This window comes from Amphibalanus amphitrite, unplaced genomic scaffold, assembly GCF_019059575.1.
Source record: "Amphibalanus amphitrite isolate SeventyFive unplaced genomic scaffold, NRLGWU_Aamphi_draft 001481F_arrow, whole genome shotgun sequence".
In the NCBI taxonomy this organism is placed as follows: domain Eukaryota; kingdom Metazoa; phylum Arthropoda; class Thecostraca; order Balanomorpha; family Balanidae; genus Amphibalanus; species Amphibalanus amphitrite.
Window position 1 is genome coordinate 1,097 of NW_024882974.1, and position 27,966 is coordinate 29,062.

Below are 27,966 nucleotides of genomic sequence, written 5' to 3' on the forward strand. Positions count from 1 at the left end.
CAGGGTCTGAACGAGAGGGAGATGAACAGCCTCCACAAGCGAATCCCTGGTCTGCGGCGCCATGATCCAAGACGTCCACCATTCGACAACATACTACCCCGAGGGTGGCTGGGGTGGGTCATCTGCGCCTGCGCCTTCCTCGTCCACCTAGTCATCGCCGGCCTCCAGTTAGCTACGGGGTGCTACTGCTGCACCTGCGGCAGAATGGGGACGAGAAAACTACATGGAAGCAGGTGAGATCACGACGGATGCGTGGTGACGGTGGCAGTTTCGTGAAGTTGACGTTGATGTTAACATTGACGTGACGGCGGCCGGTGACGACGACGGTGTCCCATGACATTCACCGTGGGTTCCCTGTTTCAATGACGACAAGGCGACCACCAGTGATTTTGGCAGGGTCCTTTCCTGGTTATTGATATTCCGGGCATATCGTTATCATATCGTTTGCATATCGGCCCCGGTATCTAAACGGAGCCGACGTTACGCGCTGCATCAATGTCCAGTGGCGCAAGGCCGGTCAGTATTATAGTCATTCCTCATTAATGTCCAGCCTACTGAGCTGTGCTAGGAATGCGGCGGCAAAGCTGTTCCCAAATGTGCGAGATAATGTCGTGGAATATTTGAATTGCGTACGCGGTTATACTACCGCAGAAGAATTTCAGACAGCCGAACTATCTCCCGTATCGCGTAATTCGTGGCATATGCTGGTGTTCGGTGTTCAAGCCACAGCTGTTCAAAGAACAGCGTAGGCGCTTCCGATGTATAGGGCGTACCGGCGGACTGGGCAGGGCCGGCCGAGCCGCTCTGTAGTAAGTGTCACTATCAGCTCTGTAATCGACCATACGATATTAGAGTGCGCAGTGGCCGCCCTCCTCCCACCTCCACTTCCCAGTGACCCACCCACCCCGTCCCGGCCCAGCACTCCGGTGACTGAACTGGGCACGTACACCTACCCTCCTGGCACGCGGCGTGTGCTCATAGGGATCCCATGTAGGGCCGCGCCGAGCGTGACTGGCGATCCTCCGGTCACGAACCAAAGCGCAGGTCGAGATGAATGTCAGCGATGGCGGTGAAAATAATGGTGTGGAGAGCCAGTGGAGCCGCAGAGCGTAAGAAATGGGCGGTTATCAAGGTAACAAGCAGCTATCGACTATATTGTGAGCCCCGGTTTATATCGAGCAATTTCATGATGCATCTGAAAGGTGCAAACTGCAAGCACGTTTTGGGAGTCACGCTATACGCTTAGGGTAGGTATGCAATTGCTGCCTGACTAAAATATGATGTTTGATGCCTTTTTGTGTTGGCGAATGAGCCTGTGCTAAGTTTTTTTTCATTTTAAAGAGCTAAAAACGTTGTCAGAAAAATGCGTACTTTGATAACAAGCTATGAGCCATGAGATGTATGGAGCAAAGACAATCAAACTGACACGAGGGTATGAATGAGAACAATTAGTATGAAATAGGGACTCCATGACGTCGGATAGTGTCATGTTTGTCATATGAATGATTTGTTTGCCAATGGGATAGCCAACAATAGCTAAATATTTTGAATTTGCGTCACTCTCGATGTCGATATATCATTTAACTATAACACAAAGCTGCAACAGAAGGAGACGCAGCGTGAGTGTGACGGTGATGTAGAATCAAAAAGACAAGAGAAGGTACTTATGAGATGTTAATAGTTTTATACAGGCAACCCTTTCAAACAAGCAAATATCATTCAACTAATAATTACGTAGATGAATCGAACGAAAGGCAGTCAGCGGAAGGCAGTGTTGTTTGTTGACAGCGATCCTTCAATGCCTGAAGTCTTGGCGTGATACTTTTGTCACATGCCATGCTCACTTTATTCAGTGTCGCTCAGCTCCATTCAGTTTCGGTGAAGGACGCGGGGTGGCCGGACCGCCCTGCTCGTGCCGTCGGCAGCGATTTCCCGCTCGGCCGTCCGGGTGCTCGCCGATCACTGATCGAACGTCGCTGCCCGAGTCATTTCCCCGTCAGCAATAGCCACTGAGCTAATGGTCTTCATCCCCGCGGGGCACATTAATTTGGTTATTTACTTTGTGCTTGGAGAATGGCGAGCGCTGCGCAGTGTCCGTGGCTGCTGCGGTGACCATCATCGACTGTGCTCAGATGCATAGATAACGGGACCTTTGTAGAACCATCCTGCAAGGTCAGTCGTTTGCCAGACGCAATGATGGTGCCGCTGGGCGTGCAACCCCCACCCCCACCCCACCCAGAGTCGTCGTCTATCCCTCTGACCTACCCCGCCCCTCCCACCCCTCCCCATCCTCCTTCCTCGGGAGATAAATACCTCAGGGGGAGGCATAAATACATCTGGCCATGACAAATAGTGGTCGTCTGTCCTGCGCGGGCGTCGCCGCAGCCACTGGAGTGGTGCTCGGGATGAGAGGCACCGGGGCTGCAGGAATGCGGTGCAGCGGAGGAGGTGACACTTGGAGATGACACCGCCGGGTGACACGTCACGCGGACACCCCCCGGTGTCACAGCCAGGTGACACTCGGGTGTCAGCACTGAGGTAGACCAGCTGCTATCTGATTCAAAACCAGGGATGCTGCAATATGAATGGATCTATGAATGACACGCAGCCTAGGTCTCATTCCAGCAGAATTCATCATCAGTCAGTGCGGGAAAAATTTTGCTCAAACTTTTTGAAGCTAGTTTGTTCATGTCTTTGTACTCTGAAAAGCATTTTTTATATGCCGGAAGATGTACGCAGACGGTTTCAACAGCCTAAAATCGACCGAGCGCCACTTGGGCTGATAAATTCCGCAGAAGGTCGGACCAGTCGCTTTCAGAGCGTCGTCGTAATAAAGTGGCATTGTGAAATGAAGCGTCCGCTGAATTCGATGGTTGATATTTTCCGTTTTGCGATAAATCAAACATTTGTCTAAAATAGAGTCAGTGTATATGATTATGGATTATCTCTTTCGCTTCGTTTGATATTCATCCTTTGGTTTATTGAGCAATCTTATCCACATATGCATATCAGGTATTTATAAACACGAATTCAGAATGGAGCATGTGCATCGATGTGTTATTTTTCAGTCACTTAGTTTCTTTAGCAGCTGCTTGGCTATAATATCTCATAGTTATCTGGGAGCTGTTTTTACATTACCTACCTTTTTTTTTTCAAAATGTTCCAGCCTCATTTCCTCCACTTATTGATATGAACACAGTTTGGCCTCCACAATTTTCACATCAAATTAAAGTTTATGTCTGAGATGGGACTGTGAAAGCAGGTTATTCTGAAACCAGGAGATCAGCACATCCATTTCTAACATTTCTCCAAAACCTGTTTGAGGTCGTGACATCATTTCACTCGACTGGCATATGAGTGACAAGAGATTGGGCCATGTCTGGACGCCAGATGCCAGAGCACGTCAAAATCTCGGACAAAATCTAATTGAAAAACTATAACCATCACCGATCTTTTCTGGGTGCGCTTCCACGTCCGTTTTAGGTGTATTTTGATAATAGTTGAGATGATCGCTAGGAATCCTCTTTTCTTTTGATCATTAAAAAACATTTTTTTTTACAAATAATCATAAGATTAAACATAGCGATCTGATAACCAATGTTTGAACACCACTCATCAAACGACCACCGACGATCAGGCGACCGATCAGGCGACGCGACAAACATCTACGTTCCTCCATAACGTCGCTTTTTTTCTCCTGAAAACACGTCTTACACTTCACTAATGCGGTGAAATTGCTTCCACTAATTGCCTAGTGGCCAGGAGCTGCTCAGCAAAAACGGTGCGGCTGAGCCGAAACAGACTCGCCCAGTGCGTCAGCCTCTTCAGATGTCGGCAAAACCTGCAGGAGGAGGTGCCGGTGCAGTCGCTTGTCGGACCGACCAGGCGCCTGCAGATGTCTGCGGGTGTCGGCCGGATGTCAGCGGCTGTCGGCCGGATGTCAGCTGGATGTTGGGCTGATGTCGGCAGGATGTTGGGCTGATGTCGGCGTTGAATGTCAACTGGGCATTAGAAAGATGACAAACTTGACTGGATATCTGTTGGATGTTTATACCAGTATGCTTGTGTGTGTGGTTACCCGTCGAATGTCAACTGGGTACTCGGAGTTAGTTTGGAAGATGTCAAGCGTACTGGATCGACTTCGGCATGATAAGGCAAATAATATGTCGACATCCGCCTTCGGCCCTTGCATTTGGTGCCGAATGGCCTGCCAGCATCGTCCGCATTGCTGACGCAATCCAAAAGAAGTTGTCTGCAGTTCATGGCGGCATTTTGTGAGCCATTTCACATATTTCGCCGTGCTGACATCTCTGCAGTGGACGGTCGTCGCTGCCCGTCGTCGTCGACGATCGCTGCCGTAGCCGTCGACGATCGGTGCCAGACAGGCAGGCGTCTCGACATCGCGCCCCAGTGTCTCGTCTGACCTCTTCCGGTGATGGTTAGGTCGATTGTTCCGGGTCCAATGGTCAAAAGTCTGGCTTGTGTCACTTCAGCAGACAGGGTCTGTTTCAGCTGTGGGGCATTCGCCTAGCGGTGCTGGCGGTGACGTCGAACTTCCAGAAATAACCAGTCCACCCTTCGTCCTCACTTCCCTTCTCAAAAGGTTCCAAAGTCGCTTGTTGATCTTTTGCAAATGGTCTTCAAAGAAAATTTGTCTATCAGCCTGTATGTAAGTACCTGCAACCATTAGTGGTAAGTATGTAACTGTACATGTCCCGGGACCGTCTTTTAGGTCCAACTCCGACTATCCTCTCCTGATCACTCTTGCCAACTGCTGCCTATCCTCTTCTCATCAGTCTCAGCCAAATGCACAGTGTGTGCCGATTGCGTATGCGCAGCGTATGATCTAGCACCCGGTGCCGAGGAAGCTCACCGTCTTCGACAGCTCTCACTGCAGCGCGCGCCTGCGCGCCGCTATGATGAAATGTGAGTTATTATCGGTGTTTTTGCCGTGGCCTCCTCGCCTCGGCCCGCGCGCCTCTCACCGGCAGTCGTGAATGTATCGACATTAGGCACGGATTAATGAAGTGGGCACGTAAAAACGAGCTATCGTGTCAGCCCAGATGAGCTCGCGCCGTCTGAGTACCATTCCGATGGAGGTGTATTGGTCGTCAAAGGATGACTGCGGGCCAGCGAGCCGATTCGGCGAAACGTTAAGCGACATTTACGATCTCTAGCTGGCCCGCCAAAGCGACAATAATTACGATTGTGTGAATTAAAGCACGAGGGGTGCCTATTTTATGTCTCATTAGTCTAAATGCGCATCGTAAAAATGCAGAATATATCTAGAAAGGCAATCTGAATGCCATATCAACTGGCGGCTCAGCTGCTCAGAATCTCGACTCCAGTTCGAGTGGCTACTGTCCGGTTTTATACTCAATCACAGCCAGGATCGAACGTCGTCTCCATATGGTCGGCAGGCATTGGTGACAAATGTCGCTCCCGTTCTATTCCCAGCCGAGGATAAATCGCGCCACTCGGAAAGTTTCGGACATATTGAGAGAGGCTGACGAGGTTTATGGAACTCGAGTGTTTTCATTCGGGCTGCCAGATGCAGAGAGCTCATCATGGAGTATGTCGCAGAAGTCCCAGTTGCAGCAAAGAGACGTTTCCATCAGGTCGCTGGCGCAAAGGCGTTGATGTGTGGCAGGGTCTTAGGTCTATATATGGGGTGTGTGGGCCGAGCCGAGTCCTGATTATGACAACCCCATCGTTGCTCCTATGACGTAAAAAAGATAACCATGCATGCACCAAGCAACTATTCCAGGAATTGAGCATCGGTCATAACCTCCAAAATAAGCCATTCCGGAAGCACGATCAATACCAATAACGCTGAGGAATATTTTGTGTTCAGCATAATGTGACTCTGTTCAAGCCATCGGCTGTCTAGTTTTTACCAGCCTGTAAACGCTGGCCGTCCGCAAATAGTCTCATAATTCCGCAGACAGAAAGCATTTCCCGTTAACCCTGTCAGGGACGATGGGCTAATATTTTCCCATGACCGAATCCCAACATTGGACCTCTTAGTTTGCACTGTCAACCTTCACAAGAAGTCAGTCGTCCGGGGAAAGAAGGGATATCGTTTCTGTTCTCTTAGCTGACCAGAGAAAAGCGAATCCTGCATAATCTGCGTCTTCTGCCTTCACTATAGCCTCACTCCTGCCTCTATCACTTCCTCTTTGCCATTTCTCTGGCATCCCTCCCTACTCTCCTTCCTCTACCCCTCCTCCTCGTTCTCCCTCCACCTCGTTCCTCCTCCGTCACCCCTCCGTCATCCCTCTGCCATCGTCTCAGCGACACGCGTCGGGTCACCTCTGGCTTATCTGAGCACCGCGGCGGCCCCCGACCGGTACCGGTGATCCTTTGGGCGGATATGACGCCCTGATCAGGTCGACGACGGTGCGGTGGCCGCCGGCGCCCCGGCACAGTTCCGGGGCGCCGCGGCGCCCGCTGACCGATGACGTCTCGGCGGCGCACCCCGGCGCGGACTCAGTGGCCGTTTCCGGCCGGCCATTTACCCGCTGACGGATCGGCCGGCGGTGATGGCTCCCTCAGATGCTCGGTCACCACTGCCAAAGCTGGGCGTCGCGCGCGCCGCGCCGCGCTGGTCATCTCTGTCCATAGAGGACCGTCGTCCTAGTGGCTGCCGTACTTACCAGGCGCCGTTTGTTCTTGTCAGTGACACTGACGACGTCAGAGCTAGCTGAATGGATGGCCGACACTCGGACCAAGAAGGCATTGGTCGCTTCAGATCAGTGCTGCAGCTAGCATTAGCCGTTGACACAAGCGTGGCCAGCGCTGGCCGCTGAGACCAGCACCATACTTGACCAGCGCGTCGGGTCGGCTGATCGAGCCCCGGTGCGCCTCGCCGCATCCCCAGGGCTCCGCCGAGCGGTAATGATTCTCTCCAGAGAGCTGATAGCTCCTCGGACGCTCTCATTCTCATGGTTTCCAGTCTGATCGGCATTCAGTCGCCAATATTTTCCCATCTCGCTCCAGCCGAGTGTACCCGGCAGCGTGACTCCGTCCTCTGGCGGCGGCCTCTGCGCCCGGAGCCCCCGGAGGCAGGCGGTGTTACACCGTGATTCCGACAGCGTCCCGTTAAAGGTATCACGGGTCGATCGATGTTCGGTGCCGGAGGTCGGTGAAACCGGTTGGTCCCACGCTGCACACAGACGTCGGACAGCTCTCCGGTCCCGGTCACCCGGCCGCTCGGGGCTCCCGCTGGAACGCGGCCCCCTGAGGGAAGTTTGCTGTCTAGTGGGTGCCGAGATGTGTATTCTGGCTAGGATAGCAATGCCCGTATAGCCAGCAGGCCCGCTGCTGCTGCTGGTCTGTGAAGCACAGCAACCAGTCTGCACCGATCCCAAGGTGCTCCGTTCACATCAATCATTTTATAAATTCATCGGTTATTTCCTATAGACGCCTATGCAAATTACGTAAGAACAGGGGCGTCGCCGACGGGGGGGGGTCGGGGGGGTCGTGACCCCCCCACTCTTGAAAACTGGGGGTGTCGACCCCCCACTTTTTGCGATGCTGAGTATGCTTTTTTAGCTTTTATGTCAGTGAAGCAGGCGTCAGCAACACCAACAAATACATCAGATTCAAAATCGCTTCAAGAGCTCCCTAAAGCCAATTAGCCAATTACCTAAAGGTCAATTAGCTGTGGGCGGGGAACACCAGCACAACAATGTTTTTAAGTAGCCCCCATCCTAGTACCTTTTTATCCCTCAAAGGATTGGACGCGCCAAAACTGCCCCGAGCGGTCGTCTGATCGTTTTAAAAAAATGGTCGCAGTCGATTCGTCGGATCAGTACCTAACTACAAAACTACAAACTAGCCTCAGCCCCATGGCTACCGTCACAACTAGCTGTACAGTGCACATGTAGGGGAAAGGGAGTCAGATGGAACCGTCTCGGGCTTTCGCAAAGAAGTCGCGCAAAAAGGAGCCGATTGTAACAAAACTTCCGGTGCGCTCGAGTTAATCACCTACTTAAAATAAATCGATATCCCTGATTCAAATAAAGATGACCTTAGTTCACTTTTTCATAACGTGCTTTTAATTGATAGGGTAGTTTTTGGAGCTGATTTTGAACTTAGCGGCTAGCGCCCATCTGAACATTTAAGAAGTAGTTGTGTTGCTTATTCATATAACATGCTAGGAAGCAATCGGTGGTGGTCATCCACTATTAGGTACTGGTCGATCTGACCTGACCTGATCTACCCCAAATGCATGGAGTCATCATCTTCGTTCAAAACTAAGATAACATTCGTAATCAGAACCTCGAAAAACCATCACAACTTACATTCGTTAAGTTCTAGCAGGTCCCGAGTTTCTCTACTTATTGGCGATGACCTGAGTCCTGAGATGACCCGAAAACTTGTAAATGGATATCATCGGCTTTCTCTCGTCACGGGCAGCATGCTTTTTTTCCGCAAACCTGTAGATCGATCAGGGGTCGAAAGCATGCCTCAGCGTTAGTTTAGTATACGTTATACGTTAGCGACTGGGAAACCACCAATAGAAGGGCTACAGTGAAGCAGAAAACTATTCGATAGCTCTTTTAACGCTTTTTCGCTAGCTTCGCGTTAGATTTCATCTCAGGTCTATGTTTGGCCCATAAGAAGGCAAACAGCTAACTGGACAGATTCTGCCGAAACATCTGCTTTGCAATAACTTTCGATTCCGTGAATTTGTATGGTATGTACAGTATGTCTAAAAAGTATGTCCTCTGGTTTGGCTCTCCCACAGGAGGCGAATCGGTAACTTGGCTGAATCCCAGTTGCGGCACCCGGCCGCCAGGGTCGCTGCCGCGCGAGCGGCCTTGACCGCTCGCATGTCATTGGCAGTTCGGTCCCTCCCCATCTATACAGAGGTGGGAGGGGAGAAGAGGGGAAGAGAGGGGAGGGAGCGGCATCCGCTCGGCACTGGGCGATACCTGGCTGACCCCGCGCTCCCCCGCTGACCTCCGTCCTGCCCTCAGGCGAAGACCGACTTCCTCGGCCCGTATAGCGGCCCAGCGGAAAACCGAGCTCGCGGGGCGCGACTCCATTGGCCCAATCTTATAAATGGAATGCTGTCGTATTCACGGCATTAAATAATATTTATAGTGATACCAGCAGTGGATGTCGTAAAATACAGTCCAAAACAAACGAAAGCACACGATTGACGCATAATGCGCCCTCCCATTCAAATAAGCCCGCCCACTTCAATAGATGGTGTAGTTTCTTAGGGCGTAAAAGATGCAAAACACTACCAAACTTTTTCAGCTCGGCCACTGTGACCGTCAATATACAATTGACTGAAATGCATGAAAACCATTTTGCATTTAATAGCCGTTTCCTGCACCCAAACTTTAGCCAGTGACGCCCTGTCCATTCTAAAGCGTTTATAAGATTGGTCCCAGCACCCGATTTTATATGAGGAACTCGTTTAAAAAGTATCTTATCTCTAACCAATTTATTTATTATGACCACTTTTAGAGGACGTCTATAGAGCTTTGACTTTTACATTTCTTCCTCGTTCAGGAGCAACGTTTTAAACCCTCACCGGACCTTCAGGTTTTCTGAATACCGAGGGGGCGTTGGGGGGTTGGAAGTGAGGGAACAACCCCCTTTGCCGATTCGCCCCTTAATGAGCTAGAGCCTCACGAAAGAAACGATCGTGCGCGTTGTTACGAAATGCAGCGATTGGTCTCCGATTTTAAGGACCAGGATCAGCCGATGACTTCTGAGGTTAGGTCAAGTGGCCCAAGGCAGAGGTTCGGTTTTTGGTAAATAACTTCGCTAAACATGATCGCAGATCCGCGATTTTAGCAGCATCGTGTTTGTCTAGCTCAGGCGTGTCAAATGGTATACTTTTTCTTCGGGTGAGATCAAGTTAAGGTGTTAACCTCGGGTCAAGGTCAGGTCACAGCCCGTCAGGTCACGAAGCTGGTCAAAGCATAGAGATCTTATATACAATTTAATTTAGGATAGTTTAATTCAAGTCGGTATGAATCCGACTTGACAATTTACTAGGTGGGTTTTGCAACGCTATTACTTCGGCATGTAATTATAAATCATTGCTAATTTCGATCCGGATGTCGTTATTCAATGCTGGCCTTTGCGCCCTCAGAAAAGTTTATAGTCATGAAGGCTTGCATTGACCCATACTTTCCATTTTTCAGCACCATTATTCGCCGTAGTTGACCAGGTATTTTTCTTCAGCTCTCCCCCGAATCATTTGGCTTAGACCCATGGCGTATCACCCGTGCATCGCAAGACGCACCTACCACACACAAGTTCACGATCCCCACGAACCCACATCAGCATCCGTTCGCTTGGTGTGTGACCCCTTGACCTTTGGCCGCGACAACTGCCAGCTTGCCGGAGCACCCCTCCCTGCACGCCCTGCCCCGCCCGCTCCCCTCCCTCTCTCCCTCCCCCCCCCCCCCCGGGGTCGTGTCACGAAGGTTCGGGCTTACGCTACTACCGGCCGCTGCGCAGCTGTCACCTAGCGCTTGGGAATGTGTGGTCTGGTGCGGATTCAGCCAACTACCGGCTCGCGACACCAGCGCCACGTAGTGGCGACGGTACATTCTTTTTAGACATACTGTACATATGTTGTCTTGTCACCACCGTCTTGATCTCTTTGAGACGCGTCACATGAGTTAAAATTTGACCATTCAGAATTAACGTTAAAACGACCTCAGGTCAACGTTATGTCCTGATCGAAAAAGGACCTCCTGCTGCATATGAATGGATCCGTGTTGTTGAGCTGAACAGTGAACACCTTCCAGGTGCTGTCATCGCTCTACCGCGTCTTCGTCAAAAGTTGTAGAAAAAAAATGCTGGTGGCCATCGATAGACATTTCCACTAATGACCTTTCGAGTCATCACTCGCCATAAGTTGCACCCTGTCCCTGGCAATGATGAGCTGATTTGTCATGGCTCCAAAGATATTTTGCGTTTCTGACGAACTTTTTCAAAGCAGGAGGCATTCGTGCTTTTTCTAATTTCTCATTATTTTCTAATGATGAGGTCACGTATTTGACCTGCCTTCAGATCATAGATGTAAATCCTCAGTTAGAATCATGAATTGCTGACACGTATAACCCCATACATTAGGTACCTATACAGTGTACCAAATTTCGAAGTTATGGGAGAAAAGCTACAAGAATGGCGAGAGGGGAAAGTTTTTATAGAGGTATACCGTATAACTGAACTTGACATGGCGACCTGACCTTAAGTGACCAGTGATAATTTTTACGCAAGTGATGTAGGTAGGTATACCTACCTAATAGGTTATACCAAATTTGGCGGCGCTGCGCGCCGATTTGTTACACACGCACACACACACATACGCACGCACAAAACTGGGAAGTGCGGCAAAAAAAAACACCCCTACCCATCGGGTGAAGACTAGAAACCCGACCCCCCCACTCAAAAATCCGTGGCGACGCCCCTGCGTAAGAACAATGGACATTGTAAAACCCGATGACAAGCATGATTAATGGTGAGCGACATCTGTTGCATTAAATCAATCATCTCCTGAAGAAATACACATGATAAATGTATGTGGCCCAAAGGTTTCCGTCACTTTCGGTGTGTCATGAATACTCTTGTCAGTTGTCACTATAGTGTATCAGCCCCATTCTATCAGCCCCAACATTCTATCAGTGTAACTCCTTTACGGAAAGTTGCACATCTCATCTATCTCATTAATGCAATCAGCCTCCAACTTTGCGACTGTTTCAGTAACGCAGATGGGGACTATACAAAAGTTGTTCTGATAACGAATGCATTTCCCTAAGTTATCATCAGGCTTACTAGCACAAAGTAGCTAAGACCCTCGCTAAACGTTTTGGTTCTGAGCTGCATTGCCTTTTGATTTTAAAATGGGGACGTGTTTGCACCATTTGGAATCGTAGAACTATTAAGATGAGGTCAAATAAATGTTAGTGACAAAAATATGAAGCAATATGTTGTATAATGATGCCATTTATGATATTTTTGCCTGATTTAGTTCCAGTTCTGCGAAATGGACGAAAGATCTGAAGCAAAGGCTACAAATAAACCATATTATAGGACATTGTTTATGCCTGTAACCCAATTGCTAATTTCCTAAAACACGGTTATTATGTCTGCGCTTTCAATATCGACATTTTTATTCCTCATTTTACATCATTTCATAGCCACAAAGTACCGAATCGCTTTCTTGGTGGACAGGGCAGTTAATGCCGTCATGCGCGCATGGCACTCCTCGGGGACCGATTCCAAACGATTTAACCATCCGCCTGAGCTACGTTTCAGTCCCAAAATTCGCTCTCTGCAGCGTTGTTTGACGAAAGCGCTCGGCGTTTCCACTTTATTTTGAATAATGCCGGCGGCGTCGTATCGAGCGCATCTGATGCCGTCCGTCCGTCGCGCGGACCATTGACCGCCGGCGCCGATGCCCTGGATCGCGCATAATTCTGCAATTACGAGGCATCCGTCAAGATATGTGGCCGAGCCAAGGTCACGCCCCCTGTTCCAAACGGGCCGAAAACGCCGCCGTCTGCCGGCCTGGCCGTGACGGCTCCCTGATGTAGTTGTGGACGGTGTCCTCTTCAGCCCGCAGTGCGTTATCAGAGTTGGTGCTCTCGAATTATCATGATGGTATGTGGTGATATTTCAGAATAAGCAGTACCTACGAATTCAGAACAAAGTCGAATTCCGGATACATATATGAGTCAACGCGTTACCTTATTATTTTTAAGTGAACTGACCTTTCTTTTCGACCTGAGAGTGATGGCTGGGGCTATGATGTTATTATATCTGGCCCGACATACCCCACCTCAATGAACAGCTCTGAAGTATGTAAGCGTTGACCCGTCGTTCTCTCTATATTTCAGTGTGGCTGGGCAGTCTGAACATATGCGTCAGTCTGCTGGTGACCCCTCTGGTTGTCGGTTTGTGCCGACGCAAATCGACCCGTCTGACCGCCGTGCTGGGAGGACTGGTGGCCGCACTGGCCTGTCTGTTCGCCTCATTCGCTCAGCAGCTGCACCAAGTGTTCCTCAGGTCAGTCTCTACCCTCCCCCGAGTGTTTACTTTCGATCTGGTTTGATAGACGATGGCAGACCAGCTCTCATCAGCTGATGTTTGTGATCACTGGGTACCCGGGAGAGGCGTGCTGTTGGTGGTATACGGAGTTTTCCATCCATGCTTAGACCGACGTAGGTGGGGCTGAATAGTGTAGATAATTGCAAAACAAATCAAGTGCTAGCTGTCTGTCAATAAACAAGAATTAGAGCCGTTTTCTGCTTGAATTATGCTGTGTTGCACCGTTGTAATTATGAAAGAGCTGCCTTCTGGCATGTTCTGAGCGTGCATTACATGACATCAGGCCCGGTGGTTTCTGAATACATGGGCGCGTTGGACGATTAAGTAGGCTTGTAAGACATTTTCATCTATAAACATCAATGCCAGAGACCAGCAATTATCATTACTTCATCATGTATGGCATTAACCGTCAATGTAATATTTCATGTCATTACTACGTTAGGTACATGTCTATTGCAGGCCTCTGCTAGAAAATTGTGAACAAACGCCACATGCTGAAAAGATTGATGGAATGATGTAGCTTAATGACAAAATATTTACAGCAGAAAATTTTGGAAACCAATTGAAAGCATAATCGGTTAATAATAGACCACATAACTTCGTGATTGATTGCCGAACTAATATAAAACAAAAACAACGAATTAAAATAAAGTATAATTAGAATGAACAGGGACATGGACAAATATCCGGAAGATATTTCAATGAAGTTCATGCAGCTGGCGATGAAGAGTTAAACGCAATATTTTTTGTGACCATACACCCTTGTCATCATCACCACAGCTCTAACAGTCACATCCATGTTTCAGTTACGGTCTGGTCCTGGGGATTGGGATCGGCCTGACCCGGGAGACCTCTGACCTGATGACCGGTCAGTACTTCAAACGGCGCCGGGAGTTTGTCGAAATCATCGTCCAGTCCGGAGCCGGCATAGGACTGACGCTGGTCTCAACAATTCTGCGCTACAGTGTCGGGTAGGTGACTGGTGGCGCTGCATGCCGGTGTAACCCGATACTTTTTAGCAAGTATCGCTATTGGTGCAAGGATTTGTGTATTCTATTCAACGTATTATCTGGGTAAGGATTTTGAACCATATGTACTGCTCTGCTTTTCTTCCTCAGAAGATGCAATTTCATTTTTCTGGGTCTTGCATGAGTGACGTCCGTTTGATTCATTGCAGGTATGGTAGTTGCTCAATTGATCATATCAATTTTCTGTTTCAAACAGTGCAACGCATTTATTAACTATTAGCCAACAAAATCCGGACAAGCAAGTCGCCATCTAACCCACTGTGTTTCTCCTCCCGTTGCTAGTCGGGTGGGCTGGCGACTGGGTCTTCAGGCGGTCACCGGGATAGTCTTCAGTACCTTCATCATCGGCATCTTCTACCGGTCGGCGTCTCTCTACCACCCACAGCGGCGGGCCATTCTTCACCTGAAAAACCAGAAACGAAAAGTCAAGGAGAAAAAGGAGTTCAAGGTATGTGTGTGTGCGTGTGCTGGTGGGATCGCCGGCCGGCCGGTCTCTCTTATATCAATCACGTGCGCCGAGATAGGGGTAATGAGTCGACTTTTTGCCCCGTTGAGTCACGGCGGAAGGTTCCGGTCTGGACAGTTTTACGAGCGGCCCGCTGAGTATATTGGTCGTCTCTCTCGTTAACAGCCGGCCGATTCTCATTGGCCTGGGAGCTATTCGGGGACCTGAGCTGTGGCTAACGAATGATACCATTTCTTAGTGAGCCCTTAAAGTGAATGGAACGGTTAATGTCTTTCAGTGGGTCATGGATTGCGCTTCAACTTTGCATTTGTTTAGCGTTCAATCGGGACTCTCTTTTAATCTCACAGCAATTCCATGGCCCGCGGATTACTGTAAAGTTGCCCTTTCCTCCCCATCGTGGCTCATTGATGCTTTCTTCTCTTCCAGTTGAAGAACCCGAAGCCGGAGGAGAAGCCTCCCTACCTGGACTGGAGCGTTCTGAAGGCGCGCACGGTCCAGGTGCTGGTTGTCTCGTCCATGTTCAGCGGCTTGGGCCTCTACACACCCGTGATACTGCTGGTAAGTGGCGTCCAACACCACCGGGCTAATATGCGCTTCACGGGGCGGATTAGTGCCGTTGCATATTCATGAAGTAGGTAGTTCATAATAGCGGCTGCTATTCTTAGGATGGGAAATATGAGGCACTTTGGTGACATTTCCTTGCATATATGCTGTTGTCGCGTCGCAGTGCCTTCTTTGTACCGTCCCCGTTAGCGGAACAATGGCTGAAGTATATCTTTTGGTCACTCCGCGTTATTGAAGCATCAGTTTGACTGACCCTGCTGACATGTAAAAAGCATCAGTATAAATTACTGCCATATTTTTCTCTAGAAGTATCACTCGTTTCTACATCTGCTCCAGGATTTTGATTTCACTTGCTCGCAGACAGTTATGATTAATGTAACCAGATAAATATGAAGCATGTGACTGTAAATAAAGTCACCCGAAAAAGACGTAGAGTGGCAAAATATTTATGGGACATTATCTGGGGATTTTGTGGCCACGACCAATCAGTCACAGCTATTAGAAACTTATGTTACAGTTCTAGGAATAAGACATCAGCTCGTAAGTAAAATTATTCTCACTGATAACAATTATATTCATCCTCATGCCTCCCGCACCACGCTAAACACTACACTTGTCTATGTGATAAAAACGCCAGGCCCGGAGCTGCACCAATTAGTCTAGAGCTCTGACTGATAATTTAGAATTCCAGAAAGCATTCTAACACACCGCGCCCACCCAGTGAACCGAGCCCTGTCACCACACACTGACTTCACCGTCGCCCATCTGACCGCTGGCCGGCTCCCCAGTTCTGGGCCCTAACTTGTCGCGCTCTGCCGAGTTAGTGTCGCGAGGGCGTCACAGTTTGTCACGCGGTGTCGCCTGCCGCTGCCAGCCCGACGCCCTGCGGCAGACTCAGCTGCAGGCTAACCACCAAGTTGAAATCCTTCCGCATATCACTCAGTTGTTAGAGTACAGGGTACGCTGCTGCAATTCACCAGCGAGACATGTGTGCAAAACTTGCTGCTTTGGTCCATTTTGCGGAAAAACAGCTTGATGTGCGTTGAATGAGGTCCAACAACGCATGATTTAGGCGAATTCGCGAATCACTAAGATGGTCCATTGAACGTTCTATTTCAAAACGCTTTCTTCTACTTTTCTAGTGCAAAACGAAGCCACCTCAATCGAAATGCAGGCTGTAACTTCTGAAATACATTTCGTCTGGTCAATTTATTTCAAACCCTTTGTTGTTCCCCTGAGATCGAGCCGTATCAAGGATTGTCATGGACTGCTAACAGTCTTTGGGACGGAGTTAGCCGGCTTATCAGGCCATTAACCGGTCTGACAATGCTGCCGAATTATATTGGCCCACTCAGAAGTCGGTTATTGGGCGATTGGTACGCAGCCAATGCTCTTGGGGGGCCTGGTCGCAAAGAGTCTGACCGATACCGGAGAATGGACTTTTGTTGTGGCAACCCTCCTGAGATGGTCGTTGAAAAACGGGGCATTGTTCAATGGGCTTGTGATAGATTGTTTGTTGATGCTTCCATCGATCAATGCATCAGTACTTCAACGGCACACACTGTTCTTAACCCGGCGGCCGCTGGGCCTCCGCGCCACCCGCCGGCCGCTGGGGGGGGGGGCATATAGTTGCCCCCCCTTTACTTCCGCGACGATATCGTCGCAACGCGAAGGGATAGAGAAGCGAAACTTTGCACACATCTTCCTGAATACCTAGCGGAGGTTGTGTCCGAATTTGGTGTCGATCCCATTTGAAATGACGTCACAGTGACGTCATAAGTCAAATTATAGATTTGCGACTCTCAGTTTCCTCACGATACATCAGATATATGGGACCGAATATAAAGGGCCGATTATTGGTTAGGAACTAGATGGAAGTGTACTTAGATGTTTTAGGATGACAGCAGATGCTGTCTAGTTCATTTACAGTTGAGTTTCATGCTCAGCGTCATCAGAAACGGTCCATATCGGAAAACGACAAAACTTTATGACGTCACTGTGACGTCATCTTAGGTGCTACAACCACCAAAATTTCTTCAAACATTGCCTAGGTATTCATTTGAAGCTATGCCAAGTTTCACGTTCGTAGCTCATCGCGTTTCGGAGATATTCCACAAAACGTAAAGGGGGGGCAACTTTATGCCCCCCCCAGCGGCTCGTGGGTTAAGGTCGCGATGAACAGACCGTCGTGGCAATTGGAGTTGTCATTACTCGTTGCTTTAAAATCAAATTAAGAGCCTAACTAGCTTCTTGCCTTTTAAGTGCATTGATGAAGTTCATGCTTTAATAGAATGCAAAATCGCAATTTATGTAGTGATGCATTTAACTCCTTTGCTTTTATAAATATGTTAGTTTTTAGAAACTTTTCATCGCCGCATCAGATGTCCCTGAATGTTGTGATATAGCTGACCATTGACCAATCTCATTTCTAAATATGTGGTGGGTAACGTCTGGAAACTTGATGCTTACGCGTTAAATGTTCGACTGCGTGGCAAGTCACTTTTGGCATGGAGTCCGATCGCAGAATTTTGTCTGCCCCGGAATCATTCACGTCACTCGCTTCCAAGGTTATGCCTAAGCTTCAAAGCAACTGATTTAATGTCCTATAACTCTGTCAGCGTCATTAAAATCGACTGAATACATGTGCGCATTGTTATTTTTTGAATCTATTCAAATATGACACTGTTATTTCTTATTCCAAAAATAATGTTTTACCTATCCGCGAGTTTATCCCCGCCACCCTCACCTTATACAAAGAGATAGCTTATTCAGCTGAGTCTGGGGCCATCAATTTAAACAAAAATGCAAACTCGTCTAGAGAGCACACATTAATGGATAAAGAGACAAGTGTGGCTTCTCCAGCTTCATAAAATATCCAACATGTCCAGGCTCTTTCCCCGTTTATCTTCATTAGAGAGCGACTCAGAGGCTGTAGCTGAACCCAACTGGCAGCGAGAGAGGACGTATTGGATGCAGTTTTTAGCCAAATGTCCGGAGCGAGACGAAAGATTCTGCTTGAGAACACGAAGTGGGCGAGCGGAGACGGTTTTGTCATGGGCTCCGAGATGGACGTTTCATAGCGCAATCATGTAACCATCGGAAATTGTAAACATCCGCAACGTTTTTGCATGGCTGACCCAGAATGAGTAGCAGATCTTTAGCATAAGCAATGCTAGACAGTTAGGCACATTGTCCACATCCGACAAGGATGCCTTTTTGAAAACCAATTTTGAACTCTCACCATGATGGTACGTAATACTGGATCGATAATTATGACGGAGCAATACTGCATAACTTTTAATTAGTTCAACGCTAGAAAATTGTGAAACAAAAATGTAAAAATAGTGGTGTTTGCCGTCTGATTATAAACTTTTGGCATAGCCCTATCGGCTGCCATACATGATTCTGTGGTGGCATGCCTTGATGTTGCCGCTATACAGCTAGCGGGCAAGGTAATTTCACAGTAGAACATTCTCCGGATATGATACTGCCATTATCTTTATGACACTAACCAGTCATCCACAAAAAGCGCAGTCGCTTATTCGTCAACGGTGACAGGACCGACCGCAAACTTCTTCCCACCGCTTTCACCTTGCACGGTGCTTCCCACACATGTGAACCTACCTCAGCTGTTGTGACGTGCAAGCGCAGCGTCACTCATCGTTTGCGAAGTGCATATAGGCTGGAGCAATCTGCCTTGCACCGCTTTTCTCTAGTAAAGGCACACAGTGATATTGCAGAATGGGCGAACAACGCTTAGCAGCAGGTCTGGGTTATGTACTGTGCAAGTCTAAGAACGGCGTTTTCATAAATCTTCCGACACTCAGTATTCTGAAAATTTGATTAACTTAGATAAATTGTCAATCGTTGTAGTTCCGAGGGCGCGCCAAGTGGCACTTACGTCATATGAAAGTGAATAAGTACATGCGATGGATAAGTTGAATTGTTATATTACGCTAAGACACCACCAAAAAATAAACTATGGCTATGCTCGACTTTTATATCAGATCGACGGACGTTTGTTTTTGCATGCAGGATTATGGTTGTGTGCTGATGCAGTTCCGGCTATGCATGTCTGACATAGTGCATTGACCTGCTACGCTGAGACGGAAGGTTTATGTTCTTCCGAAACTGACGACACGAATTCTGAGGCCCGATTTTGCACCAAGGGTCGCATTTCATCCTCCGAATGACACTTGTGAGAGCGTTAGGAAATAAAGTCGTGTCCGTTCCGGTGAATATATGGCAATATATGACAATATACCACCGATTGGCTCGGGCGTCAGGAGACGCTTTATACTCAACTCGGAAGTCGAGCGGGCCGGCGCGAACTTCGGGGGCGACTTTATGGGCGCGGCGCCGAGACTATCTGCCCCGCCAGCCCCGAGGTTAATCTGCGCCGGCTGCGACCGATGTTGAATATCTTCATTGATAGCTGGTGCTAAAATCCCGCCGGGACTGCTGACCGTTTAGCAGATGTGGTCGTTGATTTGAAGTTCTGCTGCCAATGATGTCGTTTCCCGCCCGATCGGCTCCGCGTGGCCATGATGGCTGACAGATGTGCATAAGTTAGCTCGGAGACGCCTCGTGTGAAGACGTACAATCACGCTGATGGCTCACATTCATTGGATTTATGATGTGGCGATGTGTTGGTGATTTGTGAAACGTCGCTCTAACAAGCGAGCCGTCACGGGTGCTCCTTTCGGAGATTAGGAAAGTTTTCCGCAGACAGCCCGTAAGCTGTATGGGTGTTTTGGCCGCATTTCTGCACTGATCAGAGCCGCCACAGTACATTCGTACGTTTTGTCCGGCAAAATCTGTCCCACAATGCGCACGCCTGAATGCGGACTGCACCGCAGTACCCAGTTTTTTTTTTAACCGATCGACTGCTTTCGATGCTACATACTTTTTTAAACATTTTACACAGTAATATTGGCAAAGGATGTGTCTCATTAGAGGCAGTTGCTCAAACGAATGCTGCTAGTCATGTTGCACTGACGTGATTGTTTGTCATCATCCATGACTTATTCATGGATTCATGAATGAATATAGTTTGCATTCATGGATCAATCAAGTCGAATCACATAACGGGTGAATAGTGAATGTCAATAACTAAAAAAAACTGAATCTTGATTCCCTTACATCGCGACTGACAATACAGCGAAATATTATTCATTTGCCGACGCTTGACTTGACGAATCTGCACCTCCCCGTTTCCCCTCAGATGGTGCAGTGTGAGGAGGAGGGTCTGGACGACGGCTCTCTGGGCCTCCTGCAGACATTCCTGGGTCTGGCGCTGGCGCTCGGCTGTCTGGGCTGCGGCGTGATTGTGGTGCGGCCCTCCTCCCAGTGCTGGATCTCCCGACAGTACCTCTGTCAAGCCACACTGCTCGGCATTGGTGAGTGACCGGTACAGTGCGCTTTATGCAGGCTGAGGTAACTCGTATCTGACCCACCCGTGTCACAGCTGGGGTGGGCAGATCTGCGCCGGCTGGTTTATTTATGAGTGAGGAGGAATTCGTGTTGGGGTGGACCCGTTTGCATAGATGGTGAATAGTTATACGGGTTTTATGTGACACTGAATAGAGGTAGTAGGTATAGCGTAATGTATCCAAATGTTCTGGTATATCTAATACCATGTTTATTGTATGCCATTATACTGTGATGGTCTGCATTGGCTCAATTGTATGAATACTCGTAAGCCATCCATGGAGTTATGCATGAGTTCAGCACGGACGAATACCACATGAATGTCGTTCTTACCTTACAGTGCACCTGCTATTCCTGATGTCGCGAGCTCGCTAAATTTCCAAAGCTTGACGTTCTATGATTTATTGACCGTCCGAGCTGAGCTGTCCAATATCGTTTCGTTTCGGGCAGGCCTCAAAACACGTAGATAATTGGCACATGGAAATATTATTTTCTCGTATGACATGAGTGGCTGGAATTTGAATAATTCGATCGCATGCCGCCTGGATACTTCCTGCTTACAGAGCTGACCCTGATCTCGCCTGCGTTATCGGCACGTTGGATTTTATACCTTCGTCTTAATTGGTCGCTATAATTGGAATGCGATGAGGTAATACTAACGATCGGAAAGATTGGGCATCGAGGAATGTGACAGAGTGGCCGAGAAACAAACATTTGACGAAAAGACGTGAACTGGTGGCGAGACGTGGCCAGAAATTGTTTCGAGGGTCAAAGGTTGAACCTGCCTAATAATTATAGATGAATTAAAAACAAATGATAAAGACGAGGAAATATTAGTAGGCTTTATGAACGCTTAAAATCACCGTTGCAATATTTCTATGAATAATTTGCCTATGCATGCCTTACCATCTATCTGTTGAGGCCTTGTCGAATTATCGGTTTGGTTTTTTCAACTACCTAGTTAGTTGATGGAAAATTGGACACGGGATATTTGTAATTATGATGTAGCCGTACCTACCTACCACACATTTTTACTGTTTCCATTTGTCTCAATGTAATCATTTGATAATTCATACAATGAATTATGCTTTCATTCATGCGGTCCCCCGAACTCCCGATCATCAAACAACTCCCGATCTATTTTTGCCTTTGTTTGACGGAGGGGGCATTCCACGTCAAGTGGGACAAAAAATGATCATTTTGAACCTCACCTCCTCCGATTTTTGCGAAACTTTGTGAAACTACTCATCTATATGTGAAAAGAAAGGAGACATATTTTTGTCAAGATATGACGTCACGTTTTCGAGATACACGTCATCAAACATTGACTTAGGCAAAGGCACATTATCATCTTTAAAGCGTCATAACCATTGAAGTTTTAGACATATCACCACGAGATAAAGTGTGAAATGGAGGGAATAGGTCAGGCTTTAATTTGAGGCTAACAATATAGACGTAATTAATTAATTAGTGAACCTAATTAAAATTCAAAAAAGAGATTTTGATTTTCTGAAAAATGGGTACCCTTCGATTTTGCTGATTTTTACATATTTTATTCTCCTATACATTAGCTACATCATATAAAAATCCAGAATGGGCCGACGTCTCCGTAGCCGTCTTTTGGACTTCGTAATATCTGGCACTCGCGTGTTTCGTTTTAGCAACCAAGGAGAGGCGCCACCCGGAGATGCTTCTTTCTACCCCAAACCAAAGCAAACAAACCTAACCTGACCTGACGTGACCTGACCTAATCTAACACGCGTAAATATGTACAGCCCTCACGGCAGTTGCCGACTGGCCAAATGCTACCTACTTAGATACGAACATTGCCCTCACGACAGTTGCCGGCTGGCCAGATGCTACTTAAAAAACAAATGCGTGTTGAACACTTCAGGCTCACCCGCTGCGAGCCAGCGACCTTTAGATTTCGAGGTGGGTACACTCGGCACACTTACTACTAAGCCACGAAGATAGCTGGTCATCGTAAGCCAGTTTTTTAATGATGAAATTGGGCATTCTCCGAGCAGCGCCTCTCTTTGGTTGCAAAAAGGAAATAAGCCTGACTCTCCCAGCGCTAGGGGAGAAAAGCCCGGTTTAGCCAAAAAAGGTATATAAAAACGGAATTTGAATTGTAGGTGGGGCGGTGGGGAACTTTATCGTGTGCCAATTTCATGGCCCTATATCAATATATACAAGATCAAATGAGGTTAAACGTGATCAAATTTGTTATGGTGACTATTTTGCGTTTATACGCCCATAGCTCTAAGAGATACTGGCCGATTTTGCTATTTCTTCCTTTATACGACATTTGTAGTGTTATGAGAATCTCTAGTTAATCTTACCATAAATTTGGCAGTTAGTGGCTTGCTAAGAGTAAGATGTCGCCGGCAGAGGCGGGGATCGGCCGACGCGGGAAACGTCAGTCACATGTTGTGTTTGCACCCTAAAAATTTAATTTTACCAGTTGATTTTTGTATTTATTTGAACATTAGATTGCCTGTACATTTTTAAGCCTTCACAAAAAAAATTGACACGAATCGGTCATAATCAGCGGTAAGAAGCGCGGTGCAAAGATGGAACCGTCCCGCACCGGCACAGTCTACCATTCAGGCGGCAGCGGCCGGCGCCGGCCGCCGAGCCGCTCCGGCAGGATGTTTGACTTTACACCGCTATTACAAGAAAAGTTGTGGACCGATTTACCTATTTCTTGCACGGGAGGATTTGCAATTCGATTCTAGACAGATACTTAAAGTTTGACGTTAACACGCGCACTGCAGCGGGTCTGAGCCGAACACGAACTGCAGGGGGGGGGGGTTGAAAACAACCCCCCCTGAGATCTCGAAAACGGCGCAACGTAGCGACAAGCGGTAAACGGCGTTGGATAGGTTGAGATGAGATCTACAAGAAATACAAAGATCATTTTTGGGTCAGGTCAAAAACGAGGTCACCAGAGGTCACCGAAGACAAAATGTTACGATTTTCACAACAGGAATTTCGCGGTAGTTTTTCTTGAATAACTTGTCTTGCACACAAGACAGAGGATCGATTCGAACGCCATCGTTCTTAGCTCGTCAAGGCGCATCGAATGATATATAATATGACCTCGAAAGGTCAAGTTGAAAATTTGACCTCAGGTCAAGGTCATGACCTGACCGAAATAGGTCATGTTGCATATCATTCGATCCGCATTGACGAGAAAAACACGATAAACGTCGAACGGAGTCTCTATCTCTATTCAATCTCAAGTTATTGAAGAAAAACCGCTGGTGACCTCAGGTGACCTAATAAGATGACCTGGAGATCACCTTCCAAAGGTCATAAGTGATATGTTTCGGTGAAATCACCAACAGGGACCTGTAACACTATGATCCTGAGCGTATTGAAGTCATAGGATGGCATTCAGAGTAAGTTGAAATTTCTCCCATTGACTTATAATGGGCCGGTCGCAAAAATTACCTGACCTTAGGTCATCGATATAAAAATTCCGAGATATACAAGTTGTAGCTCGTGATGACTTTACTATTTCCTGTGGGTTTCAAGATCATATCTCAACAACTGTGGGCTTGGTGGGATTGCAAACTTCGAAATTTACGTTTCGAGGTAGGGTCACTTGACCTGACCTGGTGACCTGACCATAGGTCACCTGGGGTCAAAATTTTTACTCAAGGTGTGCAAAAGTTGGGAGAACAGGTATGCAAAATTTGGCGGCGCTACGCGCCGCCGTTCTCTCGCGATTTGCGAAAAACCACAGGGGGGGGGGTTGAAAACAACCCCCCCCTGCAGTGCGCGTGTTAATATAATAATTATGGCGTGAGTTATTGGCGATAAACAGGTGGAGTTAGCGAAATCGGCCCCTTCCACCGCCCGTGCTACGTTGCACTACTTGTTGCTATATCATCCAAAGTTATCGTTGGCCCACTCTAATTTTCTCAGCACGTATGCCTTACGTCCAGTGGAAGACAATATCTAAATTTGAGCAAAATCGAAGGGTACCCATTTTCACAAATTACATTTTAAGAAATTAATTCAAAATAAAGTAAATTCAAAATCACCAAAAAATGTAAAAATTGTCAAATTTTACTAGCATAACTCCTTATGTACACGTTTCAGTTTGTTTGAAATTAATAACTTCAAAAATGTTGAAGCTATAGATCTTTCAAGATTGCAATACACGTCCAATTCTGCTCAAAAAGCAGAAGTTTAGCGAATTGTATCTCTGTAGCCCGAGGGCATATGACAAAATCCTTTCACCCTCAGAGGTTTCACCCAATAGCCAATAAGTATACCAAGTTTGAACGAAATCGCAGAGGTGGCCGATTTTGGCTGTCCCGGTTGACATGGAATGCCCCGGAGACAGGGCACCTTTGTCACTCTGCGTGGTGCCTTTGTTTTGCTGCTGACTTATTTTTGTACCCCGTTTTTGGCTGGCTTTTTGCAAGCTAGGCATTTGTCAATGATTACATTTTAATGGTTCCAGCGGTAATCAAACGTGGTGTTTGTAAACCGCTGCTATTTGTGTGAACCTTTTCTTGTCTCGCTGATGTCGAAAGGTAGACATGTGAGTGATGAAAAGAACACAAACTGCTCCTTTTTCTGTCAAATAATTTGTATATCTATTGATGATGTTCATTAGAGGTAAACGAGTTTTGACTGAAGAAGAACGGAACACATCATGTTGTGTTCTTTTTATGAAGACCGAGACTCGAGAGTGATAAATCAATTCCTGCTGTTACGAATTGCAAATGATGTCGCATGCTGGTTTCATCCGAGTGATTATGCTATCATTGTGAACACAATGCTTACGTTGTAACCGATGCGATTCGTACACTTATCTATTGAAGCCAAGTTTTGTCCTCTTCTACTAAACTAGAGATATTTCGAAACCATTTTACGAGACACGGTACGTGGCAGATACGTAACAGATAACAGATACGATAACAGATACGTAATCGGTACGTAAAAAAATCCAAGGAGGTTTCGTTTTCTCATATCTTTGTCTTGAAGAAAAATAGGTCTTACTTCAAATATTCGCGATCATCGAACGAGTGGACCTCTGGCATATCTTCAGCATCTTTGACTGGGCGTCAACCATCCCTCCGCTACCCAGCACACTGCTCTCCTCACCCTATGCGCTCTGTGTTGGCAGCCATCAGTCTGATGGCGCTGGCCGTCATCGAGGGCTACCACGGCTACGTGCTCTTCGCCTGGCTGTACGGCTTCCTGCTGGGTGGCTACCGGTACGCCATCAAGGTCTACACGTTCGAGCGCGTGCGAGCACGCAACTTCAGCCGCGCCTGGTCGCTGGTACAGGCGGCCGGGGCGCTCAGTAGTCTGCTGGCCGCCCCAGTCACCGGTACGTAATCACTGGGAGATGATGCTGGGTATATATTTTTTTCCGGGCAACGTATTAGATTAGATGATGCTCATTGCTCATGGAGCTTAACAAGTTTTTGTTCATCAATTATTGCGTGCTGTCTTGTCCTTTATGGTACCTAAGTGTGCAAAGTAAACGATGGATCTGTTTAAAGCTCATTTTTTTGTTTTGTTGGGTTAGGCCCTTTCGGTCGACAAGACCATTGCAGAGCCGGAAGGATGATAGGAATCAGGGGGAGACATTGGTCTGGGCGGACACCCTAGTGAGTCACCGGGGCTGAGCCCGTCCCGAAAGACAGGCCGACCAGCCCCAAGGTACTCACTGCACCGGGCTACGGGGTGCGCTCCCTCGGGAGCAGCGGTGCCGCTCCAAGGGAGCAGCCCGCATGAGATAAAGTTGCCTGTCCAGCCCGGAGGGGGTTGCGGCGAAGAGGAGAAGGATTTCAGTATCCGTAGGATAGAAGCACGGAACGGTGATTTTTCCTGGTGCAATAAGGAGCTTCCCTGTGACGATGTAGTGGGACTGTGATGATCGTACATACATACAGCCAGCTAACACCGCTCCCCTCGTCAGGTTACATTAACCGGAGCTCTCCAAAGGCCGGCTACTACTTCTCTAGCGTCATGGTGCTGCTGTCCGCCTGCGTCTTCTTCATGATGAACTTCTACCGCAAGAGGCTAAAGAAGATGGACACGACGCTCTCCTACACGACCGTCGACAGCCAACTGTCCTCGGGCCACGGGGAGTGCCACCTGTCGGCCGAGCACGAAAGCAGCGGTGGCGGTGCAGGGGCCGCTCACCAGGGTGTCTGCACGTGCGCCATCCCGCCAGAAGAGGGCAGTGCACACAGCGCTGGAGCGTTCCAACGGGCGCCGCCGCTACAGCGCATCGGAAAATCTATCTCCTTCGCGAACTCTGTGGATGTGCTGGACGATAAGCTGCTAGAGCGAGGTCCCGACGGGCTGACGTGTATCTCCGAGGAGGGTTTGCTGGATCAGCTGGAGAACTACAGCTACTTCTTCCCGGGCGACTGCATCACCAGCTGCGACAAGGTGGAGAACTTCCTGCTGCAGACGGAGCGCTCCATGGGCAGGAACGCCGAGCTGTTTCTGCACCGGCCGCTCCGGATGGCCGCAACCGTCAGTCTGAGCGAGCCGGAGCTGCGGAGTCGACTCGGTGATATACCCGAGTTCCGGCCGCCCCCTCCGCAGCCCGTGCAGAGGCCCTCCATACTCCGAAACGGATCACAGAGGAGCAATTACGCGGACATGGGCACGATCGATGAGATGACCACTTCCGTGTGACCCAGAGGACAGGTCAGGTCAGGTCAGGTCAGGTCAGTGCTAGCCAATCGAGGCTTCATCGTTCATGGGATGAAAAGGAGGAGATGTGACAGTGCTTTGTGAAAGAGTGAGATGGTATGTACGCTCATTGTATGAAAAGGGGTCCGTGCATTGTGAGGTGACTAATGGAAGGGTGACTGTGTACCGAATCTTACCCATGTGAAGAAATGAAGCATCCACAAACGTGATTTATGTAAAACACAAATACTCTTTTAGGGGTGTTGCGCGCGTTTTATCTCAATTGCCTCATGATTTATTCAGAACCATTTGTGAGTTGCAGTCATAAGCGCATCATCAACACTGTTCGCCATGAGCGGGTGTGTAAAGTTGATGTCTGCGTGGATGTTTGTGTATGTCGCCATTTGTTTTTCATTGCTCACTTGGATTTGATTTAAAAGTGATCGATCATACCGCTCGACTATGAGTATGGCTCATGAACAGTTTAGTGTCATCTAGTCAACCAGTATTAGTGAATGTGTGATTGTTGTTGTGTGTACATGGGCGGTAGCTAGTCAACAGTCCTTCATCTCATTTCACTGTGTAATGTGTGTGTACTGTTCTCATTTCTCACAGGAAACGCTTGTTTGCTGTAATTTGACGGTGAATTTGTTGCTGTGACCACTGAACATCGCTGTTCGTCTGAGATTAGAATAAAGTGGTAACAATAATGATTGT

At 48.0% G+C, this 27,966-nt stretch overlaps 1 protein-coding gene across 1 annotated transcript; it reads left to right on the forward strand.

Moving 5' to 3' along the window:
* On the forward strand, window positions 1-27,966 carry LOC122373347 (monocarboxylate transporter 12-like). The gene is made up of 8 exons (XM_043351313.1): window positions 1-233; window positions 12,876-13,044; window positions 13,893-14,057; window positions 14,397-14,562; window positions 15,007-15,138; window positions 20,369-20,543; window positions 25,721-25,927; window positions 26,522-27,966. Exons 1-8 carry the CDS (start codon window positions 224-226, stop codon window positions 27,250-27,252), a joined length of 1,755 nt encoding a protein of 584 aa, XP_043207248.1. The 5' UTR covers window positions 1-223; the 3' UTR covers window positions 27,253-27,966.

What these genes read in the sequence shown, in the direction of transcription:
- LOC122373347 (XM_043351313.1), top strand. An exon ending in ATTCTGCGCTACAGTGTCGG is followed by an intron (nt 14,058 to 14,396) that starts GTAGGTGACTGG and finishes TCCCGTTGCTAG; the next exon opens with TCGGGTGGGCTGGCGACTGG. An exon ending in ACACACCCGTGATACTGCTG is followed by an intron (nt 15,139 to 20,368) that starts GTAAGTGGCGTC and finishes GTTTCCCCTCAG; the next exon opens with ATGGTGCAGTGTGAGGAGGA.